An 18,344-nucleotide genomic window follows, 5' to 3' on the forward strand; every position below is an offset into this window, starting at 1 on the left:
CAAGGGTTAAACCCAGCATACTCCTTCAATTACTATCAAATACAATTAACACTAATAATTGTGCTAGCGGTATATAACCTTGTATTTAAAGTTTTTAATGGTTTAAGTGTTTTTTTTTTTTTTTTTTTTAAAAAGTTAAAAACTTAACTTAGCTCCTGATAGGATGCTGCAAGGAACATAAATGCATTCATTCATGTTCATGGTTTGAAATGAGGAAACTCAGCTTGTGTTTGTTCTTGTATTATTTATTTTTCCCTTGAAAATGTGATGCTCATGTGACTCAGAGACAGTGGCATTAAAGGAAGGGTTAAAAGAGTCAGCATTATTCTTCTTCTAAAACTCAACAACACTCCTCTAACCATCACCTCTCACAGGCAATATGCAGATTGACCATTCTCAAACCCTTGATTACAGTTAAAAAGGCATCAGAAGGCCATGGTGGAAATGTCAAAAGATATACAGTATATATATATAACACTTGCATGTGTCTCATAAGTTGTTTATATCTTACTCTGTCCAGTCGCTGGTTCTTAAACCTCAAAAGCCAGACAAAACATGTGAACCACAAATAGGCGACCTCTTAGCTGAACCAAAACTACAGTTGGAATGTGTTCTTGTAGCTCAGTCAGGTTTTATCATAATTCCACACTCACACATTCAAATCACTCACAAAAACAATAAGCCTCATATATCTATGAGGAGATAATGAATGGAATTATGTTTGTACGCTGGCTGTTTATTAAAAAAGAAAATTCAGAAAAAGAAAAAACAACATAAAATAATTCATTTAAGTTTCAAAGTCATCATCTACTTGATTGTGCATCCAGCATTTATACTACATGTATACATTCTCATGTGATTGGCCAATCATCTACACCAAGAGAGTATGGCTCTTGATTGGATGAACTCAATGCTTAAGTTACATTTTGCATATGATATCTTTAGTATTTAAAATAACAAAAACCTTCCACCAAACATTTTGTGCTCTAGTAACTTGAATGGTGTGTCTTTATAGATACATTAACTCCTACCAAGCATGCTATCTGAGGAACAGGGTCCATGACCAGACTCGTCTCTTTAGCTGAAAAATCCATCTGGCTGATGCAGCCATTTACATCGAGACAAACACCACTTAAATAACAATCACAAATCATAAGCCTGCATCTTATAACTATCTTCTTTATCAAACTTAATACTTAGAATAATATATCTGTACCTGTATAAAATTATATTCAGAAAAAAACTATGGACCAAAAAAAAAAAGAAAAAAGAAAGAAAGGGTTATTTCACTAAAAATGAAAATTCGATATTTCTATATTTTTGAATTGTTATCAAAATCGTATGTTATGCCATCCCAAGTTTGAAATTAATGATACCGAATGGCACTGAGATTTGAGAGCTGGGGTGAAGGGGGTGATTTTCAGTTAATTTACATTTCGGTCTGTTCCTCTAACAAGTTATGGCATTGCTTCAGAAGACTTGGAATACATCACACAAGGGTCATTTTTGGATCTCAAAAGTGGCCGTCCTCATTCACTTTGCATGGAAATGTAAACAATGTAAACATTCTGCCTAACATAAAAAGCTGTGGAATATGAAGTCTGAAAATGATTTATATAGTAAGTGTTTCAAATGCTAATTGGTTGACTGTTGTGAGGCCTGTGGTCTTTGTTGAAGTCAAAGAGACATCAGTCATTATGCATGACTGTGTGCCTCATATGGTCCCGCCTATTAAGAATGAATATCCAGAAATCATTGAACAGTCCAGTGTACAAATTGGTACCAAATAATTCTTTGAATAACTAAAAAAGTTGGTATTTGTGTACCATATTGAAATTCAGAAAACACAATGCTGTAAGATTCATCTTCACTGGTCCATTTAGGTGGATTATGTCCTCCAAAGTGACTGATGAAGTCTTGTATGCTTTTTTGCATGTGTGGTTTAGCAGCCCTGCATCCGTCTGATCGACGTTGAAGTGAATCATGATTCTTAAGTTTGAGTCATTCATACTGAAATCTCATAGGTTGTTCCTCCAACACCAGTCACTTTCTTCACCCCTCCTGCAGGTTTGTGTGAGTGGGTGTTATGATTGGCCACGTTTTGTCTAAGAGTCGAGCTGATTTGTTGGAGTGGGAGGAAAAGAGAGAAACTTAAGTAAACTTGTGTTTGGAGTACATGGAGCACAAAGTACAAGAAGTCTAAAACTACAAAGCACACACTCTTTCGTAGGATGCACTGAAAGTGGGTTAGGGATGTGTGTTTTAAATGTGACAAAGACAACACAAGCAACAGACACATTTGCACACACTAGATTAAAAGTCATCATCAAACGCAACCCATTCTCCTATTTTATGTCAAATTTGAGTGAAACATATATAGATGAAGTTACTGTTTACAAACATTTGGTGACGGCACTTCTGGGTTCTTTGGCACACCAGAAAATAACTGCTTTCAATGGGCACAAAAATGAACAAAAGTGCTGTTTGTTTCTAACCTGAACCGATTCTATAAGAATATTGGAGATTTAGGCTTCTTTAGATTTCCACCATGATCTGGACAAACTCAGAATTTGACACAAATTATGATATTTCACAGATCACTCTCATTGCGATCACCTCTGCCCTGCACCTGCAGTTGGTAGATCAGGATTCTTTCAGGAAAAGAATCACAAACAGCTGAATTTTATTCTTCTGTGATGGATATGAGGCCAAATATGATCTAACGATGATCATATTCAAATAAGACCTCCATATCGGATCTAACAGGACCCGTCTTGCCACCACCACAGTGCGTATAATGACTGTCTGTGAATGGAAATGTGAATAAAAAGAATCTGATACTTAAAACATTTCTCCCCAATTTGGAAAGCCCAATTCCCAATGTGCTCCAAGTCCTCGTGGTGGCGTAGTGACTCGCCTCAATCTGGGTGGCGGAGGACAATTCTCTGTTGCCTACGCATCTGAGACCGTCAATCCGTGCATCTCATCACGTGGCTTGTTGAGCACGTTACTGCGGAGACCTAGCGTGTGTGGAGGCTTCACGCTATTCTCCGCGGCATCAATGCACAACATATCATGCACCCCACTGAGAGCGAGAACCACATTATTGCGACTATAAGGTGGTTAACCCAACGTGACTCTACCCACCCTAACAACCGGGCCAACTGTTTGCTTAGGAAGCCTGGCTGGAGTCACTCAGCACGCCCTGGATTCGAACTTGCGACTCCAGGTGTGGTAGTCAGCATCTTTACTTGCAAAAGGTGTCTTTGAAATTGTTTTGAATACAGTAAGTAACTTGTTAAAGGAATATAACAATACATTTGGACTCGTCCCTCCTTTTCTTTAAAAAAAAAAAAAGCCCAAATCTGGGTTACAGCGAGACACTTACAATAGAAGTAAATGGGGCCAATCGGTAAATGTTACAACACTCAGTTTCAAAAGTATAGCACAATAATTATGCATGTTAACATGATTTTAGTCTGATAAAATTTTACTAATTTACTAATCTAAGTTATAGCCAACTTTACAGTCTTTGTTGCCATGACAACGCAATGCCATAAGCCCTAAATGACTAAAAACAATTATTTACAGCTCAAATAATACACAAGTTTTAACAGAAGAATTAATCTTAGTGCTGTTATAAAATTAATTTCTGCCTTTAAACCCTCCAAAAATTGGCCACATTCACTTCCATATTAAGTGCCTCTCTGTAAACTTGATCTGGCTGAAACACAGTAACTGAAGACAAACTGCACCCCTACGTGTCGCTCCAATGGCGTTGTGCGTAAAGATGGTATGGATGCACCTTTTCCTCGGTTCAATTACGCATTTTGACCCACTTTTTCCCATCCTGTTTGCTGTCTCCACTCTTAATATTTCCTTTAATCCTACTTATAATAATACATATAGAATAATATAAAGGTTGATTTTGGTCATTTGGTCACGGTGGGGTTCAGACAGCTGAGAGAAAGGTTTGATCTTTGGTGGAAGTCATAGTTTAAATGCAGTTTATTAATATTTAATTTCATGGTTACTATGATTTAACAAAAAAATTCCATGGTGATACTATGGTTACTGTAGTAAAACCATGGTAAGTTTAGGGTTTGGTTAAGGGATTGGTGTAGGATGTGATCTGTGGGACTCTAAATAAACACAATGCAGTGATGCTCCTATACTGTAAGTTAGTATTTAATTAGGGGCACAAATAGCATCTAACACTGTTTGCACTTAGTTTAAGAAGATGCTTTTTGTTGCCATTTATACTTAGTGCAAATAGCCTCAGCATATAACATTATGCCACAAATGATGTCGACTGAGCTTAAATTTGATTGTATTGGATGTTATTAAGTTGTGAATTTTTAATAAGTGACTTATTTAGTAGTGTGTGTGGACCAATAATTTAAACATTAAAGACACATTCTGCATGTCTAGTGGTTTTCTTTGTTAAACCTTTTAGCGTGTGTATATCAAGGATAGCACACATAAACCTGTTACATGCCTAACTTGCATAGGAACGAGATTTTGTTAAGACGTTTTGTTGAGTTTAAAAATAACCTGCATAATTACTGCACTATAAGCCATAGATATCCTTTTTAATAACCTTTCTTAACATTAACAAACATTATTAGATTATACAATATTTAAAAGATTATTAAAACTGCAGGGCTACTCATATCCACCATTAAAAGCAGCTGCTCTGAAGAACCCAGAAGCTCGGTTGCCTGCTGTGTGACGGCACAGTAATGTCATCTATTAGATGACAAAATTCCATCCTAATCTATTGTGGTGACCTTTCTTACATTAACATTAACAAGCATTAATTGACATTATACTGATTTTAGAAAGACTGCATCACTTAAAATGCTATTTGGCTAATGATTTACATTAACCAATATCTGCACGGCCTTGGTGACATCAGCCGAAAAGGAAAGTAGTTTCAGGGGCAGGGAAAAGTTATTACATTTTGATAAAATATTATAGAGACTACCTTTTTTCTTTGGAATAACGTGGACTGGTCAAACTTGATTTCATGTTGACTTTTAAGACATAAATTGCAAAAAGAGACAAACCTTAGCACAAAGTCATCCTTATGGCCACAATGCAGAAGAGAGCAGATAAACATAAAGAAAGAGAGAAGGACAGAGAAGGAAAAATGGTAGACAGACAGAGAAAAATGCATACAGTAATTTGATGGAAATTAGAATGGCCATGGGTTGCAGAGAGGAAGAATCAGTGTACTGGGAGAGGAAAAGAGACCAAACCAAATGAATACAGATACGAACAGCGAACCAGAATTTTCTACTTGATCATCACATGGGCGTGCAAGTTTTTTGGGGCAGGGGGTTAAAAGAGACTACTAAAATGTGCAGGCATTACTCACTTCGGCATTGGAGTCCCGCCCCCTGAGCTAGCTGGGCGGTGTTGTAATTCGGCACCACCCGCGTAGGACAGTGATTTGCCCAAAGGTTTATGGCCAGGGGCAGGGACAGTAGGAGGGGAGCACAATGAGTGAGCACAAGGAGAAAGGGGCGGAGCCCGAGAAGGAGGTGAGCTTGTTGGGCGCTGGAAAGCTCTATTAGGGGAAGGTCTAAGAGGGGCAGGGCAGGCCTGGAGAGACCCCTCCCTCTGCTGAGCAGACATGTAAGGGGAAGTGTACCCTAAAATAGGCAGGGCCCCTGGTGCTGTGCTAAGAGAGTTCGGAGGTTGTGTTCTGGGCAGGGACAGCTCATGAGCAGCAGACTCAAACTCTGGGCTTTCGGAGGGCGTCAGCAGACTTTCGTAAGACAGGCTGCCATTGCGCGTCTGATTGGCTAAACTCTTATAACTGGTGGAGGTTGTGTCCTCAGAAATAAGTGGCCCGAGTGTGTTGTGTGCCATATGGGTGGAGCGGAGGCTGGAGGAGCAAGAGACTGCTGCGGATTGGAGGAGGGTATCAGTAAAAGAAGGATAAGAACGCCCAGCAAATGCAGAGGCCCCTCCCAGCCCCCCCGAGCCTGCTCTGACACCCTCCCCTCCCCCACGGCACCCTGCACCCCCCTGGCTTGATAAACTGGGGTCTGAGAGGTAGCTGGGCTGGCCGGTGGTGATAGCGACTGAGGGGGACTCGGTCAAACTCGTCCCTCGACTCATCTGAGAGAAAAAAGATAAAGAAAGACAAAAAGAGTACACCAAACGATCCCAACAGCTGAAGCATCACCAAAGAGATGAATGATAGCACAAAACTGTAAGTTTGAGCAAACCACACCGTATAAAGTGACTGAAGACGTTTGAAAGTACAAGTATTCTGTTGCAAACATCAAGGAGGATTTGACACTGGATTCATGTTAACTTTACAGAGTGGGTGAAGGAGAGAAAAGAGTTCAGTCTGAATCGAAAATAACAATTGGAGAGTCAAGATGACAAAACACAAAAGCATGGTGCAAAACACACCATAACAATAATACGTTTACATCTAATACATACTCGCTGACAGACAGCCATTGATTTGAGTTATTCAAGCAAAATAATATAAAAAAATGAATCGATGCATTAACTTTATTTTAGAGTTTCACCACATGGGTTTGTGTATTTACATGCATATGTTGATTTACCTTGCTGGAATGTTCCGATGTTGTGTGGTTTTTTCCTGGGCTGCTGTAAGCCTGCCTGTATTTATACAATGAAGGTGTTGGCGGAGCCTCTGTCAGCAAGCTGCACTCTGATTGGAAGAAATTAGCATGTTGAAAGTACTATATCCTGGATTGAAGTCAACTGTTGTATAAAAAATTATTAAAAAAAGACACTATTTTCCTTATAGAAAACGTTATCAGAAAATGTAATAAAGAAACTGCTTTATGTCATATCGCTCATGTGGGTGAGAAATTGGAGGGTGGGGCCAGGCCGTGACTACACACTCCCGGCCCCCAATCGGGCTAATCAGCCGAGAAGAGAGAAAGAGAGAGAGACAGTTTCAGCTGCAATATGTGCGTTTGTGTTTCGTCTTTTTGTTTAAGTTTACATTAAATATTACTTTGACTGTTCAGCCAGTTCCCGCCTCCTCCTCTCCCATTTTAACCCTGGTAGATTGGTCCCCGAAACCAGGAAAGGAGGAGGGATGCGCTGTTGTGGAGTCCTCGCCACTGCCGTCCACTCCGCGAGGGGCGGAGGGGCTCGCTACCACCTGCCAGAACGTGGAGGGGCATTCCATCCACCAGGGGTCGGAGGACTCGCTGCTCTCTGCCCAGGGAGGAGCGGCTGTTGTCCACCAGAGGGTGGAGGAGTGGTCGAGGACCAGGCGACGCCATGTCTGGGAATAGGTGAGCAATTTTTTGTCTGTCTCTTCTCTCCTCTCTCTCTCTCTCTCTCTCTCACTGTTACTGCGCCTTTCCCTTCCCTTCCCCTCTCCTCTTTTCCCTCCCCTTGTCTCCCTCCCAGGTCACGCGGAAGGTGGGAATAGCCTGCTGGCAGGCGGGGCCAGAAGAGCATACTGTTTAGCCTCCCATTCATCTCATGAAAACACGATGTAGATTGGAATGCAGGTGCGAAAAACTTCATATAAATAAAATAGCCTGCTCCACACTTATGGTTGCTTACAAGCTAGTAATTACCCCTCTGCGTGATTTTGAAAAATGTGACATAATAGATTAAATATTTAAGATTCAAATAAGCAAATTTGTGACTAACTGTGTTACCTCATGTTTTACAAAAGGACAAGTTTTCTTTCATTGAATCCTTTCACATGCAGGATAATGATTATATAATAAGAATTGGGTTTTGCACAAATTTTTCACTTAAACTGTTATGCTGATAATATAATTTGTAATTAAACAAACAATTAAATTAGGAAAAATGCCAAATAGAAATATTTGTGGACTCAAACTCAAATTTTAGGTGGCAATATCGCCAGCCTTAATTGGAATTGAACAATTGTTAAAAAGAATTTTTTAAAAACTTAAAGGTTATACACTTAAAACATTTTACTGTTAATGAATAGCACTGGATTCTAGATTCTGACAATCCAGATTCTATAATTCTGTACTGTAATTTGACAGTAGTGTGTGATACATTTGTTTGTGTACACTAACCTTCATGTTGTGTGTGAGGCAGTCCTGGGTATCTGTGCTCTGGTTTGGGTGGCGGAGGGGCATCAGCATCAGTGGACTGGCTCTCCATTATCTCCAGACTACTTTTAGTCTGAGATACACACGTACACACACACACACAAACAGAGTTTATGTAACTCTTAGCAAAAATTGCCTACTCATCCTACTTTTAATATAATGTAGTTCTTTAACTAATGCCTTAATCCAAAGCAACTTTTAGAACACTTACAGTATAACAGGGAGAGTCAAGGGCACATTGGTTCACAGATTTTCCCTTGTGGGCTTTGAACCTACAACATTTCAGTTACCAGCCTAGATTATTAACCACTTGGCTATATACAGTGCATCCGGAAAGTAATCACAGCGCTTCACTTTTTCCACATTTTGTTATGTTACAGCCTTATTCCAAAATGGATTAAATTCATTCGTTTCCTCAAAATTCTACAAACAATACCCCATAATGACAGTGTGAAAGAAGTTTGTTTGAAATCTTTGCAAATGTATTTAATAAAACAAAACAAAACAAAACTCACATGTACATAAGTATTCACAGCCTTTGCTCATTACTTTGTTGAAGCACCTTTGGCACCAATTACAGCCTCAAGTCTTTTTGTGTATGATGCTACAAGCTTGGCACACCTATTTTTGGGCAGTTTCTCCCATTCTTCTTTGCAGGACCTCTCAAGCTCCATCAGGTTGGATGGGGAGCGTCGGTGCACAGCCATTTTCAGATCTCTCCAGAGATGTTTAATCGGGTTCAAGTCTGGGCTCTGGCTGGGCCACTCAAGCACAGCTCCCAGTTCCTGCCGCTGAAAAACATCCCCACACCATGATGCTGCCACCACCATGCTTCACTGTAGGGATGGTATTGGCCAGGTGATGAGTGGTGCCTGGTTTCCTTCAAACATGATGCTTGCCATTCAGGCCAATGAGCTCAAACTTTGTTTCATCAGACCAGAGAATTTTGTTTCTCATGGTCTGAGAGTCCTTCAGGTGCCTTTTGGCAAACTCCAGGTGGGCTGTCATGTGCCTTTTACTGAGGAGTGGCTTCCATCTGGCCACTCTACCATACAGGCCTGATTGGTGGAGTGCTGCAGAGATGGTTGTTCTTCTGGAAAGTTCTCCTCTCTCCACAGAGAAACACTGGAGCTCTGTCAGAGTGACCATCTGGCTCTTGGTCACCTCCCTGACTAAGGCCCTTCTCCCCCAATCACTCAGTTTGGCCGGGCGGCCAGCTCTAGGAAGAGTCCTGGTGGTTCCAAACTGTCTTCCATTTACGGATGATGGAGGCCACTGTGCTCATTGGGACCATCAATGCTACAGAAATTTTCCTGTACCCTTCCCCAGATCTGTGCCTCGATACAATTCTGTCTTGGAGGTCTACAGACAATTCCTTGGACTTCATGGCTTGGTTTGTGCTCTGACATGCACTGTTAACTGTGGGACCTTTCCAAATCAAGTATATAGACAGTGGCCAATCAACTGAATTTACCACAGGTGGACTACAATCAAGTTGTAGAAACATCTTAAGGATGATCAGTGGAAACAGGATGCACCTGAGCTCAATTTTGAGTGTCATGGCAAAGGCTGTGAATACTTATATACATGTGATTTTTTTTCGTTTTTTATATTTAATAAATTTGCAAAGATTTCAAACAAACTTCTTTCACGTTGTGATTATGGGGGTATTGTTTGTAGAATTTTGAGGAAAATAAAGAATTTAATCCATTTTGGAATAAGGCTGTAACATAACAAAATGTGGAAAAAGTGAAGCGCTGTGAATACTTTCCGGATGCACTGTATCACTTAAAACCATCTCCTCAAACCTTGAGACTAAGTCCAAACAATGTGGTGTCACAGTGAAATACACAGCCCTCCAAAATACCCTAAATTGCTACACTATATCTAAATTGTGCTTTTATTTCTAAAACAATTACCATCCATAAATATTATCATAGTGAAAGTGTATGGTAATGTGTTTGTACCTGCTGGATGCCATTATCCAGGACTTTAGCTGCTAGCTGGGCTTCATATACAGGGGGACGCAGAAACGGCGGCTGAACTTGGACAGAATGAGGCTTTTGCAACCGACCGACATATCTTTGCACAAAAAGACAAAGACATACATGTACAGACTGCATACAAGCAGATTAAACAACAAATAATCAGGGGTAATCAGTGTCAGTGTGTGACAGATATTTCGGTTAAGGGGAAATTTATCACAGACATATTAAAAAGTGACATTTTCAATTATATTACCAAAACAGGAAGTGTGAACTGAAAGTGTGCTGTTTTAAGAAGTCTCTTGAAAGCAGAAGATTTTGGGTCAGCTTAACTTGCCCCATTCTTGCTTCCTTTGCTGTGGTAGCAAACAGTTATTTTTCAATAGAAGACATGCCAACTGTTTTTGCTCTCATTTGCACCACTTCTAACTATGATGCTCTACAAACACAATAACTACACCAACACTATAACATAGTCTCCATTTTCTCTAAATTTGAGCAAAGTTAAATCCGTCTGTTACAGGACAGATCATAGTCTATGAGACCCAATTTCAGTCTTAACACGAAGTTGCTTCATTGTCTGACCAGAACTCAATTACACCCCATTAACTAAATAAGTAAATACATTACAAAGATTAAAATGTATGTTTCACTAGAAAACTAAATCAACTCACTGGACATATAAATGTTTTATTTGACTGGAGCTTGACCTCTGAACCCTGAGAACAAATGCAATATCCTGCAACCTCAAAATTCTCTCCCAGATGAATATTTAGACAAAGCATTTTATCAGGCATTATACTCTAAAAACACAGTATTTTCACCTATTAGGTTGTCATGATACCATGATACAATTTGTCTATGTACAGACACATTGATGACCCCAGCATAATTGTTTGAAAGGGAAAAAAAGATTGTGAACCTGGGAGCCTGTGAACTACAAAGCATGTTTCCAATGTTTTTCAAACATCCGTGTGTGAAAGGGTTAACGCCGCCTCTGAACTTCCCAGTCACCTGAGGGTGGGGAGATTAAGATTTTAGAACATACCCTCGTAATTCAAAAACAGCATCATTCTGTTTGACGAACAACATACAGTGTGGACGCAGGACACATCCACACACCTGTTCATTGGTGGTTCTCCCTCTGGCTACAAGAACAATGTGGAACCCAGTGAGTCCCGCAACCGGGACGAAGAACAAACCAGCTACACACATCACTGCCATACTTAGTGGTGTGTTAAGGATGTACTGTATCTTGTTCAAATAGGCAATGTGTATTTGTGTTTGTCAAAGAAAGATTGTGTACATGCATATTAATACGTGAGTGTGTTACAAAGGATACGTGACTCCAGAGTTGACTTGGTCCAGTTGTTTTGAGTGATGGAGGATGTAGAGCAGACTAAAGCCAAACACATTCATTATGTGTGTAGTGAGAGAAAGCAGGAACAGAAAGAAATGACGATAGTTTCGCCTGCCAATGCAGTTGTTCACCCATGGACAGTGATGGTCAAACTCCTACATGCATTCACACACACATGCACACAAGAACACAGTGTGAATGGGTAGTAAAAAAGTCAAACACAACATATGTGAGCATAATAAAAAAAAAACAGGACCAGGTCCAGGCGTTATCTGTGGACTATGGTCACATTTCTAATTTTAAAGGGAAATCTGTGGAATTCTGCAGCACTTTTTTCAGGTTTTTTAGGGAAATGTGCAGAATTCTATGGATCTTTGGATTTTTAAATTATGCGGAACTCTGTTGAGCTTTCTGCGCACATAGATTCCGTGTAGGCCTGGTCAAGACTAAAGACGAAACACTGAAGATTTTGTTTAGTGTGAACATCCAGTGTGTACCTCCACACAGTTGTCACACACGGAGCAGTGTGAACAGCGAGGTGGTCTGTAAAAGCGACACGTGGAACACCACTTCATCCGCACCTGAATGCCTCTCACCTCCACCGTCTTATAAAGTGGAGCACGGAAATCATCCTCTTTATCCTCGTCTTCCTCAGCTGCAGGACACACATGCACACAATAACACGCCATCTAATTCAGTACTCCTCATTAAACGGTAAGGTCTCCCAAAAATGAAAATAATGTTAACTTTTACACTCATGTCGTTTCAAACCAATATGACTTCTGAAATCTCATTCATATCTACATCTATAGAAATATGTTGCATGAACATTGAGTATGGACTCAATTGTCACTGTATGCTTTAATTGCACACCACCCTACTTGCATATCAAAAAGTGTAAGCCCCACCCCCATCAATTACAGACACATACACTCAATGAGCACTTCATTTGGAACCATACACCTACTTATTCATGAAATGATCTCATCAGCCAATCGTGTGGCAGCAGTGCAATGCATAAAATCACACAGATGCGGGTCAGGAGCGTCAGTTAATGTTCACATCAACCATCAGAATGGGGAAATCTCTGGCAAGAGATTTTGCTTATATGACGTTAACTCAGACAAGGACATTGGCATGCTGTCTTACTGGTATCAAGTTCAGTGGAACACATCTTATGAATCTTTGACTGCCTCAAAGCACATGACCCCAGGTTGGAAACCACTGCTTTAATGTTTTCACACACCTCATATCACACAGGTAAAAAAGATTTAATCACATTTTCTAATCAGAAATGCATATAAACTTAAGTGCCTACCTCTGGGAAAGATGCCTGGGTCCATGAATGTGGCCATACAGAAATTGGCCAATGTGAGGAGGAAGACCACAGCATTATAAAGCGGAATGGAAGAAGAGAAACGCTCTGATAGCCAAGGACACCTGTCGCACGGAGATGACTCTCATTAAACTTAATGTAACATTCATTATCTCAAGAGTTCTGTATGAATCGATGAATTTATTCTTACGTAAAACAGAGAAACAGAGTTGTGGTCACAACAAGGAAGGCTGTTGCTGCAGACACAGGCACGTAGCGACTGGGGTGGAACAGTCGAGATGGGGAGGGGTCTCTGAGAGCCCCGCCCACACTGAGACCCACAGGCATTTGTAGGGGTCACAAAACCAAAGGGAAGGGAGGAGGGCTCAAAGAGTGAGAATAGATTGTATCCATGTGAATAATAACAGATGTTGCAAAAAATTTCATATATAGTATATTCCTAAATAAAAAGTTAACATAAAATAGTGCAGGTGCCTCTCTGTAGATGTCTGTGCCAATACATAAAAAATAGATGACATTTATATATATACATAATAAGAGATACTATGACTGTACAATGAATATAAAAATAGCTCTAGTTTCATCAAAAATAAGTTCATATGGCTTGAATGTAACAAGATTTGGTCAATAAAAAGAAAATCAAGTGAAAGCAAAGCTCTTTTAGTGCAAATCTCCAGTAAGCCACGTTACACAGAAAACAGCTCAAGGGAAGCAGCAGTTTGAGTACAGGCATTCATCCAGTACTCACAGAGAGACCAATTTCATATCTCTCATAGCATCACAGCAGATAAGTGCATGTAAGCATGATGTCAGACTACAAAAAGGAAAAGATAATATGACTTTAACCATGAAACAATCTAAATAAAATATGATTTTCTTGCAATCTCAATGGGAGTACTGATTCCCCCTTGGACAGTCCATCTAAGGAAAGACAGCAATTATGAAAGCAAACTATAAAATCAGAGCTCTTGATGTCTTGTGCCCCAAATAAGAGCTCATTCTCCAGCCCAAGGTGATGCTTTGGGAAAAAAAATACAAAATATCGGTTTCCCAAGTCACAATCACGTGAATATTGTAGGTTTGGATATCCACATGGTAATGTGCCAGTTTTCAGAGGTTTACACACAAAAATGTAACACCTGCACCTGAGTGTGTGTCCACCATCGTAAATGCATGTGATCTATCCATGTCCAGGGTTGAAAACTCCAAGTCGTGGTGACACATCAGCATCCAAGATTTTATCCCTGCATTATAGTGTCCCATGAGGCCCTTCTTCTTCCTCTGAAGCACATGGATGACATTGAGGAGTGTGCCAACTTCCTCTTTTGTTTCCAATTAGCAGGCCCCAGCGGTATCTACAAAAAAGGAGATAAGTACACACGTGATCTGACATTAGACATCCGCACCTCTCCATGCAGCGAGGTAACATACCTGCTTCATGTCCTGCACAAGCAGCTTCAGATCATATGAACAAGATAAAACATATCAACACATGTGAAAGGGTGCAAGAGAGCATTGCATTGTGAAATCTACTTCTGTGTACACATCGTTTTGAAACCTGATCATACCCTTGCTGCCCTATGTCACAACATCTGACTCACCAGGAAAAGGGTGTGCCTATGCTCTTCTTTTGTATACAATTTCTTAACCCCATCTCCCTACAACCCTCCTAATGACCTGCTGGCACACACTGACTAAAACCACCATGACCTTGAGTCACTCGTACACAAGCCTCATTACACTGGTCATAATCTTCTTTTCTTCCAGCTTCTCCTGCTGTCCAACACGGTGTCATTCACAGAACACCATAAGTGATTCAACCGCACATTTATATCAATGAATGTCATGTAGATTTGATTTATTAACCATGTACGATGATATCTGAACTTCACCTTATATGACCTCTCATAATCTGTTAGTTAAATTGTCATTGAACCACATATCACGTCAATTGTCATTTCAACTGTCCCACTTTATAATAGATGTCTTTAACTACTATGTACTAACATTAAAATACATACAATACAATGTAATTTTTGTGTAGCTACTAGGGTTGCCACCCTGGCCCTGTAAAATCCTGAACACCTGATCAATTACTGAAAAATGTCTTGCTGGACATCATACAAGAAAAAAAAATACATTATTAATGATAGTTCAAGCAATAACATCTATAAAGCCTATTTTTAAGATATGCATTTCAATTTCATAACAAAATACCATAAAAATGAATAGTGTACTTTTTATTAAATAAAAAACTTAATATAAAAACAATAATAATAATATATATATTTTGTTAAAGATTACTCTTAAATTAGATACTAAAGATTACATACATTTTTAATGTTTTTTGTCTTGTGAGTGTGTTTTCTTGAGTTTAAGGTTCACACTAATCATTTAAATGTTTAAAGATTAATACATTTGTATGCATAAAGTTATGTATAAAGTACTTTTTTTTTTTTTTGCATATTTAACCCAAAGCAAATCAATTAATGTGCAAACATTTACTCAAAAATCTATTTTCAAGATTAACAATATGCATTTTAAGATTTACACATTTCAATTACATAACACATTTCCATCAAATTGAATTGAGTAATCTTATCAAAATTAATTAAAAGAAATTGTTGATATTTTAAGTTTTACTAATTAATTTAAAAGATCACAAAATTCAATTTGATGGAAGTGTATTAAATTAAAATGCAAAAATCTTCAAAATATGCTTTTTTTTATGTTGGGCATTATGAACCTACCTTAAAAGGAAGGACTTATCTTTTTTGGACATGTTTTCTAGAACATGAAAGCATTATAGTAAATAGACTCAAGTAGGTCAACCGATGGTGGAAAAGGCCGATAAGCAATTAACCGGCCAATAGTTTTTAAAATTGATTAAATGGAATGTTACAACATTTACTTAGTCAGCACAGACATAGAGGTCAGAGTCCAAAATGAACAAAATCTCAGATGTAGTTTATTTTTCAACTAAAATCCCAATAATAATCAGAAAAATGTGGGACTTTTAACACTAAACAAGCCTGAAACACAGCAGGGACTCAATGAAACAAATGACATAGACTTGGCTCTATATTTAAAATTTACCAAATTAAGCTTTTAAAACCGATTTATTACTATTATTCACAATATTAAGTTGGAGACAATTCATTTGCTGATGAAGGATGTTTCTAGTGTCACATTTTTCTTTGCATGCCCTCGCTTCAATTTTATAAACATTATTTTCAGAGGAACTTGGAGGAATAAAAAAAGTAGTTCCAAAAAATAACTATCGGCACCGATTAATCAGTAAAACAGATAACGTGGTCTACCTCTAGACTAAAGTATAAAGGATTTTTCACATAAAAGTGTAAAATCTCAATCATTCTAAACAAGCCAGTTCACTAACATTAATCAGACTTTCTTATGATTTATATAAGAATGCATTTGATCATCCTTGCATGGTGAGCTTATCAACAAGGGTTCATATGTGCGAACACGTCAGGAAAATTTTGCATCCCCGAATCAAATAAATATTTTCCAGGAAAGATGGCTAAAATCCATGACAATCCTTAAAAATCCTGAATGCTTGGTCACCCTGGCAACTACATGTTGTTCTGCAAAATTCTCACAAGATTCACATTTGCCGTTACTGATGTTGAGGTACAGCTATGTTTAGGGTTTAGGGTTAAGGTCAACAGTGTAACTACAGAGTTAATTAAATACAAATACTTTAAATGTATTAAATAATACATTGTGTCCAGTGCTTAAGTACGTACTAGTAGTTAAAAACACCTAATATAGGGAGGCCTGGGTAGCTCAGTGAGTATTGACGCTGACTACCACCCCTGAGCGCATTGGGCATTCCATATTGGGATGAAAAAGGGGAGAAAATAAAAAAAACTAAAACTAAAAACACCTACTATAAAGTGGGGACAAAATTAGTTTAACCCTTATGCGACTTTCGGGACATTTTTGTCTCATCATATTTGTTTTATCGATCATATACAAAATAGTTACACCCTGGACCATCACGACAAAAATGTCCTCAATTGAAACCCATTAAAACAGCAATATTTGATCCCAGCGCCATTAAAGCATAAAATCATGAATTCTATAATACTCTGCTTTCATTCCGGAGCCAAGGCTTCAAAATTTTTATATTTTCTACCAGATGGCGTCATTTTTCCTCACGTTTAGCCTATGGAGCAGATACATGCTTTTTTCCTATTTTCTGAATTATAGAGCACTGCAGGCCAAATAAATGCAGTTAAAATTGTGTGGGTGTGTTTTGTTTGTGTATAGAGAAGTATGTTTGTAAAAAAACAACAGTGACATTTTGTAAACAGTCATTTAAAGGGTGTTTAAAGGGTTAAAATCTTGAAAATGAATGAATATTTTGTAGTTATGATCAGGACTGATGTTGGTTAAAAAAAAACTAACTCATTGAAAGTGGAAAATAATATTAATATCATTATGGACATTTTTGTCCTCGAAGGACCTCTGCGAAGTTTTCATTATTGACGCAGGGTTAATACAGGGCAGCTATTTATCGATGTCTTGTTCACTGGATATGTGACTGCGGTAGTTGTAGATGCAGAATATAGGCTGCATTTCAAAGCCTGGCGATGAGCAGTCTGCACTGTTAGACATCACAGGTGCATTCCCAAAGCCTATGGTGCCCAAAAAGATGCCTAGCTAGACAACTCACTAGGTGTTGACACACCGTCACAGAAGCACAAACTAAAAGGTTAGTGACTTGAGTACCTACATTTACTAAATCAGAATAGAAACATTATTGGACAAAAAACAAGGTCTAAAAGAGTAAAAAATATTGCAACTTTGTATCGCTTTGGATAGCTTACAACCTTAACTTATGATATCGTCCTCCAAAACACCACACAACACAGTCAAAAAGGCATTTCGAAACGACAAATTCATTAAAATGCACCTATAAATTGTATATCTGTCCGAAAATGAGCCAGAATGCAATATTCCTTGTGTGATTTTGAGTTTCTGTTGAACTTGGCCTCAAAGTGAAGCCTGCGACTGGAGTTTCTACCTCCCCGCCTGAAGGCGATTTAAACGCGGGCGAAATTCTTGTGCACGATCACCGGTGTCTACGCGAAACGAAGCCAAATGACAACTTGGCTTGAAACACAGTCAAATAAACCATCGACACTTCATGAATTGCATCCGCTAACTTGTACTTACTTTTCTCCGGAGGTGTCTGCTGTGTGCGTACTTTAAAATTGGTGGTTTATTGACACATCCTACGATTTAAACTCTCGGTTTCTCTTTGCATCACGGAGCGAGGCAGCAGCAGAATTATCTGATGGAAGAGTTGCTTGAGCTCTCCCTGTCCTCTCGCTCGCCTTAGATCTCCATCTCTTTCTAAGAACTGGGAAAATGTTTTTGATCTGTCTAAGCCCGGGACTGAAAACTCCCCAAGTGGTTCATCTAAAGCAATGTCTGATAAGCCAAAAATAAACCCTCCTAACAAGGCATCATCATCCTCATCTTCAGCCCCAGCATCATTTAAGAGCACTGATATGGTATAGGACATCCAAAAGAGC

At 39.0% G+C, this 18,344-nt stretch overlaps 1 protein-coding gene across 4 annotated transcripts; it reads right to left on the reverse strand.

Annotated features, from left to right (window-relative positions):
- Nucleotides 1-231: 231 nt before the first annotated feature.
- LOC127659573 (palmitoyltransferase ZDHHC5-B-like) lies at nucleotides 232-18,275 on the reverse strand. Of its 4 annotated transcripts, XM_052149456.1 has the most exons (13): nucleotides 17,983-18,275; nucleotides 12,971-14,135; nucleotides 12,763-12,884; nucleotides 11,942-12,099; nucleotides 11,427-11,599; nucleotides 11,207-11,309; nucleotides 11,007-11,098; nucleotides 10,067-10,181; nucleotides 8,064-8,172; nucleotides 6,591-6,697; nucleotides 5,381-6,129; nucleotides 5,070-5,086; nucleotides 232-2,117 (listed from the first exon to the last, which is right to left on the reverse strand). In XM_052149456.1, exons 2-12 carry the CDS (start codon nucleotides 13,105-13,107, stop codon nucleotides 5,071-5,073), a joined length of 1,881 nt encoding a protein of 626 aa, XP_052005416.1. In that variant the 5' UTR covers nucleotides 13,108-14,135; nucleotides 17,983-18,275; the 3' UTR covers nucleotides 232-2,117; nucleotide 5,070. The 4 variants fall into 4 exon arrangements, with proteins under 4 accessions (XP_052005416.1, XP_052005417.1, XP_052005414.1 ...); XM_052149457.1 differs by lacking the exon at nucleotides 5,381-6,129; XM_052149454.1 differs by lacking the exon at nucleotides 5,070-5,086.
- Nucleotides 18,276-18,344: the final 69 nt, after the last annotated feature.

The sequence above is a fragment of the Xyrauchen texanus genome, chromosome 19 (assembly GCF_025860055.1).
Source record: "Xyrauchen texanus isolate HMW12.3.18 chromosome 19, RBS_HiC_50CHRs, whole genome shotgun sequence".
Classification (NCBI taxonomy): Eukaryota; Metazoa; Chordata; class Actinopteri; order Cypriniformes; family Catostomidae; genus Xyrauchen; species Xyrauchen texanus.

Bases quoted from the DNA above. Each gene is read 5' to 3' on its own strand.
- LOC127659573 (XM_052149454.1), bottom strand. From the start codon at position 13,107: ATGCCTGTGGGTCTCAGTGTGGGCGGGGCTCTCAGAGACCCCTCCCCA. The intron at 11,600-11,941 runs GTACACACTGGA...GAATGCATGTAG, and splicing joins TGTGTGACAACTGTGTGGAG to GAGTTTGACCATCACTGTCC. The intron at 6,130-6,590 runs GTAAATCAACAT...TTTTTCTCTCAG, and splicing joins CATCGGAACATTCCAGCAAG to ATGAGTCGAGGGACGAGTTT.